Here is a 22,756-nt window from a genome sequence, read left to right on the forward strand (position 1 = left end):
CCAGTTGAAAAGGGCAAAAAAATCATAATTAAAGGAAATGCTAAGTTTTGATTAGTAAAAAATTGAAGATGTAGTTTTTTTTTTCCATCCAAAGTTCATGAACCTGGATGGTCTCTGGGTTAAGAACCTCTGATGTAGAAATTGACCAAATTACAAATGAGTTTCCTAAAAAAAATAGCCAGGGATAGATGGATTTACAAGTGAATTCTACCAAACATTTAAGGAATGATGAGTTTCAATAATGTATAAACTATTTGAAAAAAATAGGTAAAAAAGGAGTTCCCCAAATTCCTCTTCTGACACAAATAGGGTTTTAGGGTTTTTTTAGGTTTGTTTTTTTTTTTGCAAGGCAAACGGGGTTAAGTGGCTTGCCCAAGGCCACACAGCTAGGTAATTATTAAGTGTCTGAGACAGGATTTGAACCCAGGTACTCCTGACTCCAGTGCTTTATCCACTGCGCCACCTAACCGCCCCCAAATAGGGTTTTGATACCTAAACCAAGGAAAGCAAAAACAGAGAAAGAAAACTTTAGTTCAATTTCCCTAATGAATACTGTTATAAAAATTTTAAATAAAATGCTAACAGAGGCAGCAATACATCACAGAGATCATACACTACGACCAGGTGGTATTTATACCAGGAATGCAAGGTTGGATCAATAAGAGGAAAAAGATGAGAATAGTTGATCATATCAACAATAAAAACAGCAAATAGATGGAGAAATTTTTTTTTAACAATGAAGACTACTCATTTCTAATAACATCCATTTCTTTTAAAAAATACTGTGAAGCAAAGGAATAAATGGTGCCTCTTCAAATAACAAGCAATACCTATCTAAAACCAAGAGCAAGCATTATCTGTAGTAGAAATGGATTAAAAGCCTTCTCAATATGATCAGGGGAAAAGCAAAGATGTCCATTATCACAATTATTTTTCAGTATTAGAAATGCTAATTAAGTAATAAGAAATTGAGTAATTAATTTAATTAAGTAATAAGAAAATTAAGTAATTAAGTAATAAGATAATACTAATTAAGTAATAAGAAAAAGAAATTGAATAAAAAGCATAAGCAATGAGGAAATAAAACTACCATTCTTGGCAGCTGATAAGATAGTATATTTAGAGAATCAACTAAAAAGTAGTGGAAACAATGAACAACTTTAGCAAAGTTGCAGGATATAAAATAAACCCACAAATATCACCGGCGTTTCTACATATTACAAATAAGGAAGAAATAGAAACAGAATAGAATAGAAATAGAAATTTCACTTAGAATAACTTCGGACAATATAAAATACTTAAAAGTCTACCTGTCAAGACAAACCAAAGGACTATATGAAAACAATTACAAAACATTTTCATAGAAATAAAGATAGTTCTATATAATGGAGAAATATTAATTGTTCATGAGAAGTTTCTACCAGTATAATAAAAACTGACAAACCTAAATTAAATTACTTATTGAGTGGCATACCAAGCAAATTACCAAAAGAAATATAGATTTAGAAAAAATAATAAATTTATCTGGGAGAACAAAATAATATCAAGGGATCAGTGAAAATATATGAAGGAAATTGGCCTAGCAGGTCCAGATTTAAAACTATATTACAAGGTGGTAATCCATTATTAAAACAGTCTCATGCTGGCTAAGAAATAGTGGTGAATCAGTGAAATAGGTTAGGCACACAATACGCAATGGTAGATGGCCAAAATAATCTGATAAACCTAAAGATCCAAGTTTTTGGAGCAAGAACTCATCATTTGACAAAAATTTGCTAGGGAAAATAAAAAAAAAAACAATTCAGCAGAAACTCAGAATAGAACAACATAACAAGGTAAGGTCAAAATGGGTCTGTGATTTAGTCATAAAGGGTAATAGCATAAATAAATTAGAGAAGCATAGAAAAACTTACTTGTCAGATCTATGGATAAATGAAGAGTTGATAACCAAATAAGAGATAGAGAGAATCATGGGAAGTAAAACATTAAATTAAGTTGAAAATAAAGTTTATGCACAGGTAAAACCAATGCAACAAAAATTAGAAAAATGGCAACTGGGAAAAAAATTTACAATGAATTTCTCTGATGATAGTCTCATTTCTAAAATATATAGGGAATTGAGCCAAACCTATAAAAATAAAAACCATTCCCCAATTCATAAATGGTCAAAGTAATATGACCAGGCAGCTTTCAGAAAAAGAAATCAAAGCTAGAGTTATGTGAAAAAAATGCTCTAAATTACTAGAGAAATGAAAATTAAAACAATCACCTTACATCTACCAAATTGGCTAACTTTACAGGAAAGGAAAAGGGCAAATGACTACGGATTTGAGGTAATAGGCACACCAATGCATTGTTGGTAGAGTTGTGAATTGATCCAACTATTCTGGAGAACTATTTGAAACTATGCCCAAAGGGTTATAAAATTGTATATACCCTTGACCCAGACATTACTACTAGGTCTGTATTCCGTGAAGATCAAAGGAAAATGACCTACACAGACATACACACACAAATATATGGAGAGATTGAGGGAATATCCTTCATTTGGAGAACGGCTGAACAATATGTGATATATGATTGTGAAGGAATATTAATGTACTATAAGAAATGATGAGCAAGATGGATTATGGGAGAATAAGTCCCTAAGGACAGCACTGGTCCTCTCTAAGGGGAGAATTTCTCAATTCCTTTGGGCTGGACTGTGAGTATTGTCTGTATTCTGTACTTCTAAATAAAGCTCTATTAGATTTTGAAACCTTGTTAGTCCATGTGCTTATAAGAAGTGTTGGTGACTACTTGTGGGCTTAGTGTTTGCCAGATACCGGAGTTCTCAATTCTATTGAGGTAGGAATAACGTGTCAGGCATAATAATAAGAAATAAGATAATAGAAATATAATAAATATATATATAATATAATAAATATGATATACAATATTTATATTTATATTATATATTTATATATTATATATAATATAATATATAATAAATAAATGTAATAAGAAATATTTACTTAATTTTTAGATGAGACTGTCCTAAGAGGTTACTGAGAGAAATCGGTTGTTCGGGAGGTGTCCCCAATATTTAGGCAGGCTTAATGACGATGGGGTTGTCATAAATCATCTAACCCCTGACTGTTTTGGCCAGACCAGAACACGATTCTGACCAGGGCATCAGTACACGTGTGGGAGAAAACAGTCCAACCCTTCATAGAAATCTCTACACATTAGGGACATCTCTCAAATAACCGCTTTCCCTCTATTAATAGCCCAGTATGGCATTCTCGCTTCACACTCTACCAGAGAAGCCCACACAGACAAAATAAGTGGGGGAAACAACAAGGGAAGGCAGTGGCGGCAGATGCTTTCGGCACACACGCAGGGTTCCACTCGGGACCTAAGCGCAGAAGTCCCGTTGTGTCCTCTGACACTAGGTAACTCTGTTAGAGGTCCGGCCAGTCGGATCTCCCCAGCTCCAGCGTTCTCACCTGGCAACACCGGGGGTGCCCAGGGGGGCAAGAGCTCAGGCGCCTCTCCGGCTTCCTCTGGCCGGGCAGCCCTCCCTGCCGGACCCCTCCCCAGGGGTGACAGACGCGCCCCCAGCTCCCGGAGCCCCCAGCCCGCGGGAGGGAGCCAGGTGGCAGGCTCGGCGGGGGAGGCCGAGGGCCCGCCCCTTCCCCCTTCCCCAGCCTCTGCGGCCAGCCAGCCTCCGGAGCCCGAGGCGCTCCCCAAGTCTGCTCTGAAGGGGTGGAGACTCGGCGCGGGCACGGGGCAGAGCCCGGATCTGGCACTGGCTCCTGTGGGGTCAGCGAGCGGCCGAAGGTCCGGGGGGGCGTCCGCCGGGGAGTCACCTCCAGGGGCCTCCGTCCGAGCTGGCCCGGGGGAGCCCAGAGCCCCCCGCCGCTGCCGTCCCGGCGCCACCCTAGAGTGGGGAGCCCCGGCCGCGTCTGGGCACCCCGGCTGCGCCCAGACTCATGCCTGGTAGGTACTCGGGCTGGTCCCCACATCGAGGGGCCCAATTAGGAGGTGCCCGCCCCCTGGAGATGCTTCTGAGCAGGGGGCGGACGGGGACGCTCCCCTTAGTGGGCTTCCCCTCCTTTGCTGCCTTGGGGGTTGGGGGAGGACCCCAGTTCCTGAAGCCAGGGCTCTGCCCTCCGAGGGTACCAGCCGGGCTCGGCCGGGGTGTGCCCGGTCCCACTCCCTGCCTTAGAGCAGGGGACCGAGCCTCCCCTCCCCCAGGGACCCGGCTTGGCCTTGGGGTTCGTGTCCAGGGCCTCCTGTGGGAGTGCAGCAGCTGGGGAGGGCTGCCCGCGGGGACCTGGGAAGGGATCTGGCGAACTCACCCCTTCTTCTTGCGGAGGGAGAAGTGAGCCATCTGGAGGGTTTGGGGAATCTCCTCTTCCCACAGGGGATGAAGCGGAATAATAAGCTGGCCCTCCTGACTTCTCCAGCTCAGGGCCACTTCAAGAGTGATCAAAGAAGAAAATAAGCATTTATGAAGCAAAGACTTAATATACAGTGTTGAGCACTCTCTAAGAGATGAGCTCATATTCCAATTGAGGAAACTGAGGCACAGGTGAAGTGATTTGCCCAGGGTCATACGGCTAGTAGGTGTCCAATGAAAAGTTTAAGGCAAGACGTCCTGACCCCTGGCCAGTCTTGTATCCACTGTGCCACCTATATGAGACTTTTGGATACCAGGTATTCCAGATGCTAATTGGAGAGAGGCTGGTGAGAGTCTGATATGGTTGCTCAGGGCAGGAGGGCAGATGTGGTTTGGGGTAAGGAGTATGTTAACAAGGCTATTGTGTAAGAAGTAGAAACCAGCTCCTTCCCTGGGAATGATTCCTTTGGACTGCTACTAGCAGCACGGGAAGGATGGGCTTTGGGGGATCCAGAAAGGACATATCATAACACAGTATTTGCCCTGTAAGTGCAAGATAGCCAGGGTTAGACCTTGCCACTCACCCCCCCGGGGGGGGGGGGAGACAATTTGTGACAAGGAAATGAGAAATGTAGAAATGGTTATTTATCTACAGTTAATGTTCTGTGACTGTGTGTGGAATAGCTACCTTTACACAGTCCTTTACAGACATCACAAAGTTTTATCACAACAGCTCTGTGAGTTAAGAAAAGCAAACAGAATCCCCTGTTTTAACCGATGAAGAAACTGAGGCTTTTCTAAGGGATCAGGATAATGTGGAGAGTATGTAATGGAGCTCTGACGAATCCACCTGTTGAAAGTCTAAGTTCAGTCTTCTTTTCATTGCAGCTTGTATGTCTTTCTTTCTAAGGTTGAATTGAGACCTCTGGAAGAAGCTTCTGATTAAAGCACGAGAGAAAAGTGATCTGGGTTGAAAATTCCTGATTCGGGAAAAGGAAAAGGAAGGGATATTTTGATTGGTGGGTGTGCCTATAAAAACAGAAAGGCAGAAAATTAAGTCTAAGTTTATTTTCACAGCAGTTTCTGAGCAGAAAGGTCATCCTCCATCCTATTTTTGTAATGCCAACACTCAGAGTGCTTTGCACTTAGTAGGTACTTAACATCTAGCCATGTGAAAATGATTTAGAGTTTACAAAATGCTTTATATCTTCTATCTCACAACAATCCTTATCTTTGTTTTTCGGCTGGGGAAACCAAGGCTAAGAAACTAATTGATTTCGGCCTGGAGTACACATTTAGTAAATGAGGCAGGATTTTACTTCAATTTTTCATAACTTTAAGTCCCAGTCTTCTATCCACTGTCCCATCTGGATGAATAAATGATTGCTGCTGTTGCTTGGACAGAGCTCGTTTTTTTTCTTTCTATTAATGAAGACAGGGGCCTGAAGATAAATGCCATTTGTAGCCAGGGACACTAATTCCTCAGACTTTTGTCTAGCCAAAGATTTTTTTCTGCCAAAGGCAAAAGGCATCAACAGTTTAGAATATAAACTCATTTGGCAAAATCTCGAGGAAATGGGAAGAAGATTATGAGCAGGATCTTTTTATAAGAGATCAAGAATGGATAGAGGGGAAAAACAGATTTACATTGAGCTTGGTGAGATTCATGTGAGACGGCTCTCCTCGCCATCCAGAGAGAACTGAAGGATGCTTTGGGCTCCCAGAGCCAGTAGGTGTTAGAGGGAGGCCATGAAACAAGGTCTTGGCTCCAAGGTCAGGCTCTCTATCCACTATGCTACACAGCGGCTCATAATCACTAGGAACCATAAACATTGTGTTGAGTTCTTGGTACTAACTTCCCCACAAAGAGAAAGAGACCCACAGCCAAGGATAAACTTCTTGTTCTGCCTGCATCGGAATTCCTTTAAATTCCAGTCACTGACTATCTGATTGTGTTCTTTGACCCCCCTCCCCCAGTTTTTTCTTCTGTGGTTTTCACATAACTATATTTCCTGCTTCCTGTGACACAGAAGCCACTGTTAAGGGTTTTTGGAGCATAGTTTTGTGGAAATTTTGCTTGATTATCTTTTGATTCCCTTTTACTTGAACTCCTGCCCCCTGCTTAGCAACTTGATGGTAAGAGAGGGAGTAAGTAGGGAGAAAGTGTTCAAGGAGATCTGCCAGGAAGTAATTGAATGGGGGAGGGGCAATATTTGAACTTAAGGAAATAGGACCTCTTATACCAGAGGACAATGTATGAAGCTGAAGGAAGCCTCCACATTTAATTAAAAGTGAGTGCGGGGCAGCTAGGTGGTGCAGTGGATAAAGCACCGGCCCTGGAGTCAGGAGGACCTGAGTTCAAATCCGGTCTCAGACACTTAATAATTACCTAGCTGTGTGTATTACCTAGCTGTGTGGCCTTGGGCAAGCCACTTAACCCCATTGCCTTGCAAAAAAAAAAAGTGAGTGCTACCTGATTCTTTGTGGTCCCAGAACAGGTAATCATAGTGGCTGGAGGAGTGATTGCAGGGCTGCTGTTGCTGGTTCTGATAGGGATTATGGGGTACTATCTCTGGAAGAAGCTTTGCATCACCCCCACCTATGAGGAGCTGACTGGACTGTCATCCCCTGCTGATGGACAGGAGAAGCAGCCTTCCCAAACAGCAGTGATCCAGCCCAACAGGTAAATGACCTTCAGCCCTCCTATTGGCATGAGAAGGGAGAAGCCTGGGAAGGAGGGAAGACACATTAAGCAGGACAATGGACTGGGGTATCTCTGATCTGTTTCCTCCTAGTAATCCAATTTGGTTGGAACTTGGTCTTTTTCCCCTAAAGATGAGGTTTTGGGTGTGAGAGAAGAATATAGAGATTTGCTTCTATTCCTGAATAAATAAAAGGGGAGAAAGCATTTATTAAATGCTTACTATGTACCAAGAACAAGGAATAGGCAAAGGAACTTTTTTTTTCAAGGAACTAACACTCTAATTGGGAGAAACAAAATGGCAGTTTTGGTCTGAGGAGTCTGGAGTGAATAGTAATCATCATCATCATCATCATCCTCATTAATATAGTGCCAATGATGCTAAATGCTTTACACATCTCATTTGATCAACACAACAACCCTATTGCTTCCTCCCTTTTATAATTAAGGAAACAGATTAAATGACTTATTCAAGTTATACAGTTATTGAATTTCTGAGATTGGATTTGAATTTAGGTCTTACTGAGGTAAGGCCCTGTGTTCTCTTCACAGTGTCACCAGGACAGCTGGTCAGGTCTAGGTGCTTGTCTTTGATTTTATTTGTAAAGAACTGGGGAGCTGCAATAGGAGCTTCAGAAGAGAATTGGTACTCCCTATATACATTTATTTCTTTCAGGGCATCTTTACCCTTTCCTCCCACCACCCCCTACTCCCATTCTTATTTTATGGGTCTATTCTCCTACTTCTCTTTTTTACTTCAGGCCATTTCATTTCTTCCATCTTTACTTGCTTTTGTAAACAGGACCCAAGGTATTCCATTTGTTGTTCCTCCCTCCTTCCATGGCCGGGATTGGATTACTCTGACAAATGGAGAAAGGATCCAGGATGAGAGTGATCCCTACATTGCCCCAGAATTCCTGCCTCGATCATCTTTTCATTCACTTGGTGAGTAAGCTCTACTCTTTTGATAGACATTTAGTATATTCTTTCTGTAAACTGAATTCTTTGATGGTGGTGGAATAGATATATAGTTTAGCTCCAATGAGGTCTCTATCCTCATGGACTTAGTCTCCATAAAGTGATCAGACAGATCAAATTAACTAGAATACAATTTTTTCCCATGATAAATATATTAGAGAGTTGCCAAATATAATAGAGAGTTGATTGTCCAGAGCGGGGAAGACCCTGATTCCTCAGTCTAGAGAGAGGGAACTTCACCGAGGAGCAGCATTTGAGTTGGACTTTAAGGAATAGATAGACGTCCAGAAGGTGAAGGGATCACATGAGATCATTTCAGGTACTGGATGAGCAAAGACATAGAGATGGAAGCACATCATTTGTTTTGGTGGGTGTTGGGAAAGGAGGTGGGCTGAGAGCTAGCCAGTTTGTGTATATAGAAGGGAATAATAGGAAGGGCAAGAAAGGTTCTGGATCCTATGAATTTTAAGATGAAGTAGAAGATACTTTCTTAGATTCTCATGATCTCTCAAATTTCTCCACATTAAGAGTTATACACAAGAGAGAAAGCAATTTTTTTTCTATAGTCAGGGTATAAAACATCAAGAACCCTAAAGGGGAAACAAATTGATGAACTAACTGCAAATAATTTTATCCCTAATTCCTAACTCCCTCCTCCACTGGCCTCCATGTAGGGCTGCACAAGCTGATCCACAGTCTTGCAAAATATCTCATCTCTGTCCCCTTATCCCCTACCCCACAATCTCTGTACTATAAGAAGCCAATGGGCATAAGCTTTCCTGGTTAGGATTGTGGTGTCTGTTCAGAAAACTGATGAACACAGGGAACTGGGGCAGGAAGTTGGAGTGTATATGGCTCCACTAGGCTTAAAGGAAAAGGGCCATCCAGGTAGGGCTAGTTCTATGCTCCAGAAGACACTTGGGGCACGGATCAAAACTGGTGAGATGTCATTGCTCATTTTGGAAGGAGGTTGAAACAGTTTTCCAATTCCAATTCCAATAACCTGGGTAAACTATCATCGGAGGGGAGGGAATCATAAAGTGAGCTGTAGAGGAATATAAGGGGAAAAAATTGAAATTAAGACAGCTATGAAAAATATGATGAGACTAAGGAAAAATGAATAAGTACTGAGAAGGCCATGGGTCCTGTGGTTCTCAAGAGAGCATGAATCATAGTGGGATGCTCTTGAATGCTTTAAGAGAAATAATTCTGGAAGTAGAATTTTTGGCCAGCATGGGAGAACTAATTGGCAGAACAGAAAAATGTAAATCCGTGGTGGTAAACTTCACCACAGAAACAAAGAATGACATATTGAGAATGTAAATACACAGATGTGAGGGACAATCTGGAAGAAGAGAAGCAGAAACCAATAATGTTCAAATAAAACATGATTTCTATACAAGAAAACATCAGAGACACCAAAGAATCACGGGTCTTCCAAAAGGATATACCAACATAGAAACATGAACAACATAAAACAAGAAATAATACAAGAAAACTTCTCAGAACTTTTGAACCCAAATGTCAATTGAAAGAATCTACAACTTGCCACCACAAAGAAATCCTAAGTTACAAAACTTTAAGACAAATACTGGTTAAATTTAATAATTCCAATGATAATGAATCTGCAAGTGACTAGAGAAAGACCTTCATATGTAACGTTTTGCACACACCATGGTGGGTATTTAAAAATGTTTATATAAATAGAATTTGGAGAGTTATCTGTGGACCCAGATGACCAGAGAAAGCTTCACAAAGGAGATAAGAACTTGAGATTTAGATAAATAGAAAAGAAGGAAGATTCTTTTTCATTGGAGAGATTTGGAAGGCTACATATGCTTCTAAATGTGGTTGCTTTATATTAGTTGCTTTTTATTAAAAGAGAAAGAATTACAAATTGAGGGGTGTCTCTAGAAATGAAAGGGTCATTCTAACCAAAAGGAACAGTGTGAGTAAATATAGAATAAAAACAGGACCTATGTTTGAAACAGTGAGTGGAAAAATTTGGTTGAAACTGAAGAACCTTTCTCTCTTCCTGTTTTTTTTTAAGTTTACATTTATGATTTTATTGTTATGGGGAAATGCCAGTCAGGAAATATCAGGACATATCAGCAACTGTTTCTGCAACTGGTAATCTTTTTTTGTTTGTTTGTTTGTCTTTTGTTTTTGCAAGGCAAGGGGGTTAAATGACTTGCCCATTGAGAGTAGAGACTATTTTGCCAGATTTGGTCCTCCTGACTCCAGGGCCGGTGCTATCCCCATTGTGTCACCTAGCTGCCCCCTGCAACTGGTAATCTTAAGGAAGTGGTCAATGATGATCACTGGTAAAGTGCCTTCTCCAGGGTCACATGGTCAATAGAGGCTTGAGATAAAATTTGAATCTGTGTTTTCCTACTCTGAGGCCAGGTCTGAGCCTAGACCTGACTACCTGCATATAATTCTTGTGCCCTCTCCAGAGATATCTTTCTCCCAGGCTGCCTTGGCAGTTTACAGGTCATGCTGGGTGTGAAAGCCTGAAGCTTCTAGCACTCTCATTTGTTTCAGTTGAACTAGTTTTGTTGGAGGGAGGGGAAAGGTAATGCCCAGGTAGGTTTCCCTTGGTGTATCCTCCCTTTGAAGCCCCTGGTCTGTCTGTTGCAGGGGGTGCCTATATGGTTGGGACCATCAATCCTGAGCTTTACAAGTTTCCTGAGGACAAGAGTGAGACGGACTTCCCTGAAGGCTGCCTGGGGAGGCTGTGGTTCTCGGTGGGGTATGAGCAGGAGGCCGAAAGGCTCCTGGTGGGTCTGATCAAGGCCCGAAAGTTACAGACCCCCTCCCCATCAGAGACTTGCAGTCCTTTGGTGAAGCTTTATCTGCTACCGGATGAGCGGCGCTTTCTACAGTCCAAAATGAAGCGTAAGACTGCCAACCCACAATTTGATGAGAACTTCATTTTCCAGGTACTGATCCCCCCTTCTCCTCTGGAAACAGAATAGGGGAGCCTAGAGGTTCACCCTGGGAAGGTTTCAGGCTTGTTTGGAAAGGAGATTGCCTCACTTTCTTTCCTTCCATCTCCCCCCACATCCTCCTAATACAAACATAGTTTTATCAATTGAGAGTATTTGACTTTATGGGGTTCAGGGGGTCCTTTAGTTTCTCATATATGCAGTGGTCCATTTGTTGTCTTCAGTACATTAACAAACATTTATTTACCCTATTTACATTGGGGATGCAATGAAAGGGAGAGGGGACACAAAAATAGTCTCTACTCTCAATAAACTCATATTCTGATGGAGGAGCTATGTGTAAATAACCACTTACATGCAAGATATATACAGAGCAGATAAAAGGTAATCTCAGAGAAAAGACACAGGGTGGGGTGGAGTTCTCCAGTAATGGCCCCTATACATCTTTGCTCAGTTAAAAAAAAGTCATAAATAGTATTTCACATAATAGGCACTCAAGCATTTATGCATTTGAATGACAAATTGGAAATTAAGATTAGTATTATTATGAAACTAGTTTATAGGATATATGGAAGGAAGTTGGACCAGATTTTATTTGAACAGGCACCTTCAAGAATAATGGAACAAAGAGCAGCAGCTGTCAATGCAGCCTGCAATTTCCTGGAGTCAATATTATTTAAAAATAAGTAACTAGTATTATATTGGTGTAGGTATTTTCATTCACTTATACTATAAGAATTATTTAGCAGACTCTCTATTCTTCTAGTCCATTGAGACTTCTTATTTTTTTCCATTTTCTAATGAGTTTTTTTGTCATTTACCCCACATCTTTTTTTTTTTTTTTGGCAAGGCAAAGGGGTTAAGTGACTTCTTCAAGGTCATGCTGCTAGGTAATTATTAAGTGTCTGAGGTTGAATTTGAACTCAGGTTCTCCTGATTCCAGGGCCAGTACTTTATCCTCTAGCCACCTAGTTGCTCCTACCCCAAATCTTTTGCCCCTAATTTCCATTTTTAAGTGTCAGTCATAAAATCAATACCTACAGTTGGAAAGGATTGGAGAAATAATCTGGTCAGACTTCTTTCCAAATACCAAATATTGTCTCCTAAATTTCTTCTATGATAGGCAGATAGACTTTAGCCTTTCTTATTTTTTAATTAAATTAAATTAAATCAAATCTCTCCTCTCATTGATAAAGCAAGAGGGGGGGAAACCCCTCTTACAAATATCTATGGGTAAGCAAAATAAATTCTTTCATGGACCATGCCCAAAATTTAGACTCTTCTTTTTGGGCAATTCATTGCTATTTAAAGGAGAGAATTACTTTGTTGAACAGGTCTGGTTATGAGAAAAGGCTTCCTTTATATAGGGGGTTCTTAAGCTTTTTTCTTTTTTCTTTTTGCATCATGAACTCCTTGCAATCTGATGCAGCCTTTGGACTTCTCAGAATATGCTTTTAAATGCATAAAGCAATCCAATTATATTGAAATACAAATCATTGAAATATTTTCAAAAACAAGTTCATGAGCCCCCAGTTAAACCTTGCTGGTTTCTATGAAAATAATAGTCTTTTTTCTGTAACTTCTACTCATTAGTTTTGGTCTCTGATGTGACATAGAATAAATTCAATATTTTTCTAAGTAATTCAATTTAAAATGCATTGATTAAAGCACCTACTACGTATGAGATATCATGTTAGATTCTGTAGATTCAAAGACGTTATGTCTCTGCCCTCAAAAAACTTGTAGTATGCTGAAAGGAAATAGCACACAGAGAGGTAATGGTAAAATGTATACCAGTCATTTTTGATGGGGAGGGTCTCCTAATTACTATTGGCAAACAGATCGGGAAAAACTCTCTTGTAGTTGGAAGTGGCCTTTAAGCTGAGCCTTGTTTCAATGGGCAAAAGGATTCTAAGAACTGGAGGTAAGGAGGGAAAGTGTTGTGATGGGGATAACCATAGCAAAGGAGTGGAATACAGAATGTCCTATATAGGCCATGGCAGATGGACCAATATGACAGATATGTAGAATATGTAAGGAAGAATTATGTGAAATTAATCTGAAAACATCTTGGATATGGATTGGAAAGGGCTTTGAATGCCAAACAGAAATTTATTTGTTTTTTCTTAGAAGCAATAGGGAGTCACTGAAGCTCTTTGAGTGAGAGGGACTTGTACTTTAGGAGCAACAGTTTGGTAGTTCTGTGCAGGATGGACTGAAGACTGGAACCAGGGAAATCAATTAGGAAGTTATTGAAATAGTCCAGGCAAGAGGAAATAAGGTCCTTAACGAGGGGGATGGCTATGTGAGAAGAGAGAATGGGATGGATACAAGAGATATTAGGAGGTAGAAGAATTAACAAGTTTATCTCAATACCATCAGATACTTAGAGCTGCTCACTCGCATAGTCATCTAATCATCTTCTAAACCTTTATCCAACAGAACTATCCAACAGTTCACAACTTTCTCCTCATCCCCTTTCTTTTTAGATGTTTATTGCATTTCTTTCCTTATGTCACTAGTACTCCCCAATGACTTCCTCATCCCCATAGAAGATTCTGATGGAATAAATAAGTGTTGTCAAGCAAAACAAATCCCAATGATCATGTCTGAAAATGTATATTTCACTCATCATCTTTAGGCCATCAGTCCTCTATTGATAGGCAGGAGACATGCTTTGCCATCCATCCAAATGAAATCATAATTGGCTACTTCATTGATTAAAGTTCTGAATTGACCAACATAAGTTTGTCCTATTCTTTTGTATACAACTATTTTTTTTTTTTGCAGGGCAATGAGGTTAAGTGACTTGCCCAAGGTCACACAGATAATTATTAGGCATCTGAGGCTGGATTTGAACTCAGGTCTTCCGGACTCCAGGGCTGGTTATCTATCCACTGTGCCACCCAACTGTCCCCCCATATACAACTTTTCAGAGAAGAGAAGATTGCTGCTCACATGCCAATATGCATTTCCAGACCCCAGCATCCTTCCTAAACCTGTTTAAGCAGTGCTAAATATGAAAAAAGGAAGAAACAAAATATACAAGTACAAGAAGGCTGATAGAGTTACCAGACTGATAGAATATGGGAATGACAGAGAAAAAGTGTGTGAGAGAGAGTTTTAGCAGGGTATCTGATAAAGTTTCCCATGATGTCCTTGTGGTCAAGAGAGACAAACAGGCTACACCAATTGGGCCACGGCTAAACAAGTGGTAGCATAGGAACTTGGTGGAATATTTTTATACCATGAAAATCATGAATAGAAAGAATTTAGAGAAACTTGGGAAGACTTTTTATGAACTGAGATGGAGTAAAGTGAGAGGAACTAGGAAAACAATTTATACTATATGACAATGTATAAAGATAAACAGCTTTGGAAGACTTAAGAACTGATCGATGCAGTGATCAATCAGGATACTAGAGGACTGATAAAATATGCTACTTACCTTCTAACATTAGATTTTGGAGATTCAAAGACAATTTGTCTCTTCCCTCAAAAAACTAGTAGTCTATACCGTGAGGTCATGTACTCAAGGTGTGGATTGAGACATAACATTTTTTTGGACCTGACCAATGAGGATGATTTGTTTTTCTTGATTATGTGTATTTTTTGACAAGGTTATTTCTGCTCTTCATTTCTTCTCTTCTCTCTCCTACCTTCAATGGAAAGAAGGAGAAAAAAAATTTTTGCTAACTGAAAAACTAAAGCAGTCTCCCAGATCCCTCTTGGGCAGCTGACTTGACCCTGGGTTCCTCCCACCAGGTATCGAGCAGAACGGTAGCTCAGAGGATGTTGAAGTTTTCAGTGTTCCATGTGGACAAGCAAAGGAAGCATCACCTCCTGGGCCAAGTGCTCTTCCCACTGAAAGATGAGATACTAACAAGCGATAGTCGGCCTATTGTCTGGAGAGACCTGGAAGCAGAGAGCCTGGAGGTAGGGGACTAATTAAAGGTTAAGTTAATTAAGCAAATATCACCCGGTGTTAGAGCAGAGATTTCTTAGCTTGTGGCAGGGTTCCAAACTCTGGGGTGGATATTGTAAGGATCACTGAAGCCTGGGGAAGGGATCTTGCAAGTCATTTAGTCCATCTCCTATATTTTACAGAGGAGGAAACTGAACCCCCCCAAAATTTTTTAAAGTGATTTGCCCAAACTCAGGTTCCTCTGACTCTAAATTCAGTGACATTTTCAGGCCACTCTGCTGCCTTGGATTGATGAGTAACTGAATGTTTGAGGGAAGAGATAGCTTGTCATGGGAGCTCCTGTTCTAGGTGTCCAGGCAGCAAGGAAAGCCTTCCTCCAATTTACTAGTTTATGTTATTAAGGATCAGTTTGAGGGTGGCTAGGTGGCACAGTGGATAAAGCACCAGCCCTGGAGTCAGGAGTACCTGGGTTCAGATCCAGCCTCCAACACTTAATAATTACCTAGTTGTGTGGCCTTTGGGTAAGCCACTTAACCCCATTGCCTTGCAAAAACTTAAAAAAAAAAAGAATCAATTTGAGGAAAATGGAAAGAATAATACCTGGAAAACAATCATAAAAGAAAGTTGCAAAATTACAAAGAACAATCTTGGCGCCATACAAGAGACATGAAAAGACATCTCTCCCTTTTGACTTTGAAGAGGAGAAAAAGGTAGCGAACATTAATGATCAACAAAATTTTTTTTTTCTCAGAGATGTAGAAAGTCTATAAAGAATATGACTTAAGAAACTGTCCAGAAAGAGAGTACTTAGATGTGAATGTTCTAACTTTGTTTTATTGACCTAATTTTGATCATGGGATCATAGATTTGGAACTAGAAGGGTTTGTAAAGATTATTTATCAGCAATATACATATTATTCACACATATCAATCAGCAATATATATAATAAAGCATTTACTATATGTAGACATGGTGCTGGGTCCCAGATTCAAAAACAAAAATAATAATTTATGCTTTATTCAGGGAAAAACATTTGCACATATAAGTAGATATAAAATATATAGAAAGTATTTTCATATATACATTATATATAGTAATATTGGAGTGAAGAGAGATATTAATAGCTGGGGGAAATCAGAACAGGCCTTATCTAGGACATGGGCTTTGAAGTAAGCTATAGAGGGGTTAACAGGAGGGACGGGGAGAGTATTCTAGTAACAGTGTTGGCATGATGGACTTCCTACCTGGGTTAAATCACTGTGTCTGTTGGAGAAGGCCAGGGGTCTGTCTAGGGATTTCATGGAAGCCACTTGCTTTGCCTTCCAGACAAATTTTTTCTCTAAAGTTGACTGTTTGTTCTGTTCTCTACAGCCCCCTTCTGAGTTTGGGGACATCCAGTTCTCTCTCAGCTACAATGACTACCTGGGACGTCTGACTGTAGTGGTTCTAAGAGCCAAGGGCTTGAAGTTCCAGGATGACAGAAATGTTGTCAGTGAGTTCTGCCTCCCTTTTGCTGAGATGATATCCAGGAATTTAGCCTCTGTTATGGTGATCCTCAGTCTAGCAGCCCTGGGGACAGGGGTTCTTAACCTTTTTTTCTTTTGGTACCATGGACCATTTTGGCAGTCTGGTGAAACCTGTGAACCTATTTCCCAGAATGATATGTTGTGGCTGACATTCAAAATGAAATCTCAGTTAGAGATTAATGGTAAGAAGGATGAGATTTTTTTTTCCCATACAAGTTCACAAAATCCCAGATTTCTATCCATGAACCTGTAGTCTGTAGGGACCTGTGAAACCTCAGTTTAAGAATTCCTGCCCTACCAGATCAACTTTCTATTGGTAAAGTTGACCCTAACAATGTGATCACCCTTTGGATTCTTTTTATTCTTCCCTGTTCCAATTTGCAGATTGAGGGTGGTGTGGGGAAAAAGACATCATTCTCCACAACCCATTTCTTCACAGAATTACAGAATTTCAGAGCTAGAAGGAACCTCAGAGGCCATCTAATCCAACTTGTACCTGGACAAAATTGTTTTCTATGACACCCTCACAAGTGGATCGACCCATTTTTGTTTGGAGATAGAACACTTGTGATAGGGTCTTTCCACCCTGCCAAAGCAGATCATTTATACTCCGGGATAGTTTTAATCATTAGCTAGGTTTTCCTCACACCAAACCTTGGCAAATATCATCCAAAGTCCAGTAGTTTTACTCTTTTTTTTTTAAGTTTTTTGCAAGGCAATGGAGTTAAGTGGCTTGCCCAAGGCCACACAACTAAGTAATTATTAAGTGTCTGAGTTCAGATTTGAACTCAGGTACTCCTGACTCCGAGGAGATGCTCTATCTACTGTGCCACCTAGCCACCCCAGTAGTTCTACTCTTAGGAGCAAATGACGGTGCTTTAAATGTTTGAAAATAGCCAGTGCACCCATCCTAAATCGCATATTTTTCAGGTTAAACATTCCTAACTACTTTAACTCATCCTTTTTGTTATTGTATTAAATTCCCTTCTATCCTTTAGCATAATATCGAGTCCTAACTCTGGAGTCAGAGGACCTGGGTCCAAATCCTACCTCAGATGTTTCCTACATGTGACCTTGGATGATCTTTTCACCTCCCAGGGGTTCAGCTCCCTAATCTGCAAAATGAGAGCAGGATTAGGTGACTTCTGAGTTATCAATCGAAAAATATATTACTAAGTACCAGATACTGTGCTTGTTGGTAGAGATACACTACAAAGAAAATATCAATCCTATCTCTGAAGGAATTCCCATTCTCCTGAAGGAGACAAGTAGATTTGAAATAAATATAAAGATGTTAAATGCAAAAAAAAATACAAGGTATTTAGGAATGGAGGGCATGAGTAGTGTGGGTGGACCAAGGAAGGCTTTGTGTTCAGGTTTAAATATCTATATCTATGTTTCTATGTATCTCTCTATATATCTATGTATCCATCTATCTACATCTATATGTGTCTTCATGTATGTGTAGCCATTCACAAACATATATAACATACATACATGCCTTCATGCATGCATGCATATATAGCTCAGTATTGTCCAACTTTCTTTTGACCCCATTTGGGGTTTTCTTGACAAAGATACTGGAGTGGTTTGCCATTTTCTTCTCTAGCTCATTTTACAGATGAAGAAACTGAGGCAAACAGGGTGAAGTGACCTGCCCAGGGTTTCTGATGCTAGATTTGAATTCAGGAGTCTTCCTGATTCTAAACCCAATATTCTGTCCACTGCACCACCTGGTGGCTACAGTACACATATACACACATATTTTGATAACATTTCAATATCATTGGTTACTTCAAAAATACTATTTCTTTGAGGCAATTAACATTTTTTTGAGAAATAGTCCTTAGCCTTTGCCAGATACTTTATGATATTAAAAAAGGTGAAGACCCCCACAAAGTGATGAAGACTCCACACAAAAAAGGTGTAGAAGGTGGGATTTACACTATTTCTTCTTTTCTTTTTAAATAGGCAATCTAGCCTAGGTGACTTGTCCAGGGTCTCACTGCTAGTAAGTGTTTGAGACCAGCTTTGAACTCAGGTCCTCCTACACTGATTCCATCCACCATGCCACATGGCTGCCCAATTTGAACTTCTAGGAAGATTGAACTTCTCTGAGGCTAGGCAGAGTATCTATGATCTTGGACTCTGCTAAACTGACATAATTGCTGTCCATAGGTTACATGTTCACTGTTTTCTATACCTTCTCCACCCCTCTTTTATACCTACAACTTCCTTTCTTCTCCAGGAAGCCTCCTTGGACCTTTCAGTCACTAATTATCTCCCCTCTCCCCCCAGCATTCTGCCCTAGTCTCCCTAATTTTACTCCTCCTTGAGTAGTTTTGATTTGTCCATGACAAGTCTTTACCCCATTCCCCTGAGTCTGGGAGCCTTTTAGACAGAGTCAAAGGATAGAATGGAGAGGACCCAGTGGAGGAAGAAGCTTGGGTCTCAGTGATTAAGATGTTTTTGTATGGCCTTTTTCCTGCCCAATTTCTTATTATCTTTTGGTTCTAGGGAAAGCTAATGCCATTTATAGGGAAAATTCTAGGAAAATTTCCCCTGGAGATGGCATAAACTTTCTTCACTTTAGGTTTAGTAGAATTTGGACTTTTCTTTCTAGATAACTTGAGGGCAGAGCCTAAAATCAATATTAACTGAAGCAGTGGAGTTCCTGTGGAACAGAAATGTTGGAAAGGTCATGACTCTTAGAGGAGTCATGGAGATACCACTACCATTATCATGAATGTGGTGCCAGGACCCTGGGTTATTTCCAAATAAGCAAAAATCTTGCCTGGGACAATAAATGCTCTCCAAAGCCTGGAAGGAAGGAAAAGCTGTCACTAAGCCTTTCCTTAAGACAGATGGTCATGCTAGAAAGGCATTAAAATAATTAACCTGTTTCCTTCAATAATGGTCCTTGGCTGCAGTGGTTATGTTGGCTCAGTCCTGGGGTACTGTAGCATATCTGCCAAACTGGGTATCTTCTAGAAGGAATGGGGGAAGGAGAAAATCCTGTTGTGTTCAGCTCAGGAAATATATCAACAGGTTAATAGATAAGAATGGACATTTGGCTTCTCCTGGCTGATTTATTCAGTTAAGATGCTTTCATAGAGGCTTGTTTTTGGTATAGAGATTGTATGACCTTCCCAGGGAGAAGATAAATGGGGGCAACCCTTTAGTATCTCCTCTGCAATCTCCCAGTGATTCTCATTTGGTTTTCTTTAGGTGTGTTTGTTAAAGTGTCACTGATGAACCATAATAAATTCATCAAATGCAAGAAGACCTCTGCTGTGCTGGGCTCCTCTAATCCCGTGTATAATGAAACTTTTAGCTTCAAGACCGATCCTGTGGAGCTGGACACTGCGAGCCTGAGTCTGACGGTGCTACAGAATACAGAAGGGGACAGTAAGGCCATTTATCTTTCTGACCCAGAGCTTGGACGCCCAGATTTGAAATGACCTTATATGAGTTGCAGCAGTAACAGAAGTAATGATTGATGAGGATGATGATGATGATAGCTGACATGTATACAGGCACTGAGCTTTACAATTATTTCCCTTGATTCTCACAACTACCCGGTGAGTGAGGTCCTATTATCATCCCCATTTTATAGTTGAGGACATTGAGGTAAAGAGGTTAAGTGACTTGTTCTAGTCTGAAACCAGATTTGAATTTAGGTCTTTCTGACTCTAGTCCCCTTGTTTAATCTGCTGAGCTTCATGATGAGGAGACCAAGGCTGAGAGGGTATGTTTACCTGCCCTGCAATGATAGCAGATGTTTAAGGAAGGACCTGAAGGGTTTCCTGTCACTCCATCCATCCTATGATAGGGTCTCCACAGTGAACCATAGGAAAAGAGAGGTCCACATTGGTGAATTAAATTTTGGAGGATTCCCTATTATCACTGTTTTATAGAAGATATGACCACAGATATTGGAATATAAGTTGAAAGGTTATAATCGATGCTTGTTTTCCCATCTGTGTAATAGAGAGTAAATTTGCTATTTCCTTGAAACAAGAGTGAGAAGGAACTCAAATGTGTTGCTGGGGTAACTTTGATCATGTACAGAAGAGAATAACTATGCTGTTTTCCCTTCCCCCCCCCTTTTTTTATCCAGAAAGCCACCAGCTAGGACGGGTGGTAGTAGGACCCTTCATGTACACAAGGGGGAAAGAACTGGAACACTGGAATGAGATGATCAATAAGCCCAAGGAACTGGTGAAGAGGTGGCATGCACTCTCTGGAAGCACCTAACTGGTCTGTGGGGTCGGCGACTTCTCTGCTCTTCAGTAAACTGTACCACAAGGACAAGGTGTCATCACCATTTTCACAAACTAGCAGAACCACTTGTTTGGCCTCATAATGGAGTGTGTACACAGGGAGCAGGATAAGGGAAGACACCATCACCAGTTCTGTGTCAAAAACTGTGCTTCATCTTTCCTTGAACAACACAGGGAAAATACTAATAGTCTGCCCTCTTCTCTCTCTTGTGGACTACTCTTAGGAGCCTTGTTTTGGGACCTTTTATCACTGAATTTCAGACACTCAGACTGTTTGATGAATAGTGTGGATATATCAACGGGACAAATTTTGGTTTTCTCCAAGGTTAACTTCCTGTTGGAGGCAGGTTAATATTATTTTAAGAGGATAGGAATAAGCAGAAACTTGGAAAATATTGTCCTTATGTACTTACGCCATTGTGTCAATGAGGACCACATATAGACTGAAGCAGTTGATCACAGTAAGAGATCTCTGACTTATCATTTGTATACTTGAAACTCATGTGTACCCTGCCTCTAGATGTGGACATTAAGAATCTGTAGCATAGGACCCATTCCAGTGATAGTGACCTCAAGGTGGACTCAGATTCCTTAGTGACAAGAATGTTGTCTGTACTAGGAAGAAAAATCTTAGAGCAAAGAAATGTTACAGACATTAAAACTAGATGTGAAATATAAGTTAGCCATGGTAGACAATAGATTATCTTGGATATTATGATACTTGTTTATGCTGTTCTAAGGGACAGAGAGAGGGAACAATTCCTGTTGAAGAAAGCATGACCCTTATTATGAGTGTTCCCTGACCAGGTGTTGTCAAAAATCTGGACTTCCTATACTTTGACTACTTTAAGCTATTGCATCTTTCCATATTCTTTGAGTCATTAAAACACTTGAGAACCAAGACTGCTGGTCATTTTCTTTACTATTTACTAAAAGGCACCCATATCAGGTCTATTCGACATTTTTGGAGGCAAAGGTTTGATTCAATGAACATTTATCAGCCGCTGTGTGCCAGTACAGCTCACAACAGAATCCATGAGCCGATCCAATGAATTGGCTGAATTAGCAATCCATTTAAGGTTATTGACCATCTTATATAAACTCCAAGTAAACATCATTGATATTTTACATGAAGGAGTCTTTAGTTACAGGTTTCATTTGTTACTTTTCCATGTTACCAAGGAAGAAAGAACAATGGGATGCTGGGACAGGGTGCTTTTGTTTTTAAAATTTATTATCCACAACCCTTTTATATCTAACAAAGTCTTTCAAATGAATTTTAAGTCACTGTCTAGATAAATTTTTCTTTAACTGTTGTGCTAAATATGTTAAAATTATAGGTTTTTCAAGAATGAGGAGGGAAGGAGGTAGCATATAAACAAACTATTAGGATTATTGATGAAAATAAGTTAAAACTATTATCCCTTCAAGCTCTGTTGCTGACTTGTTCTATTGCTAAAAATTACCCTGACATACATAACTGACCCTTTCTTTAGCTAGCTAGGGGATGAAGTCAGAAATGGAAAATTTGCCTGTTTAACCAGATTAAGGGGTTCCAATTTACCTCTCTATTCAAGTAACTGAAACAGCTGGTTTTGGATTCTGGAAATAGTCCAAAGGGAGATTGTAGATTGGTTCACTATTTCTTGCCATTATGTAATTCTGTATTCAGGCAGAAGGAAAATTAAATTTTGTGACTTTGCCCAAACCAAAGCTGGGTCTCTCTAATCCTTTCTAGCTCAGCTACTCTTCTCTTTCCCATATTCATTTTTTTAGGCTCATTTTTTTAGGCTCATTTTTTTAGGAACATGCTTTTCAGTACAGTCATAGCACTTGCCCTATGTCTTGGTGGATTTCCTTAAAGCACATTAACATCTTGCTTCCACTAAGGTACTCAAGAGTCATTAACTTATAAGCCAAGAGGCACATCTTTGGGAGTGGCATTACAGACAGCTGACATCTGTTCAAGATCTATTCTCCAACATGTCGGGTGGAAAACTGGCTTCCATC

General features: G+C 40.2%; 1 protein-coding gene across 1 annotated transcript; it reads left to right on the top strand.

Moving 5' to 3' along the window:
• The first annotated feature begins 3,910 nt into the window (after window positions 1–3,910).
• On the top strand, window positions 3,911–21,841 carry SYT15 (synaptotagmin 15). Its single transcript, XM_074233151.1, has 8 exons — window positions 3,911–3,981; window positions 6,878–7,067; window positions 7,888–8,030; window positions 10,704–11,005; window positions 14,777–14,947; window positions 16,309–16,429; window positions 19,692–19,871; window positions 20,584–21,841. The coding sequence occupies exons 1-8, from the start codon at window positions 3,975–3,977 to the stop codon at window positions 20,718–20,720; spliced, it is 1,251 nt and encodes a 416-aa protein (XP_074089252.1). The 5' UTR covers window positions 3,911–3,974; the 3' UTR covers window positions 20,721–21,841.
• The last annotated feature ends 915 nt before the right edge of the window (window positions 21,842–22,756 follow it).

Source organism: Macrotis lagotis, chromosome 4 (assembly GCF_037893015.1).
Source record: "Macrotis lagotis isolate mMagLag1 chromosome 4, bilby.v1.9.chrom.fasta, whole genome shotgun sequence".
Taxonomy (NCBI): Eukaryota; Metazoa; Chordata; class Mammalia; order Peramelemorphia; family Peramelidae; genus Macrotis; species Macrotis lagotis.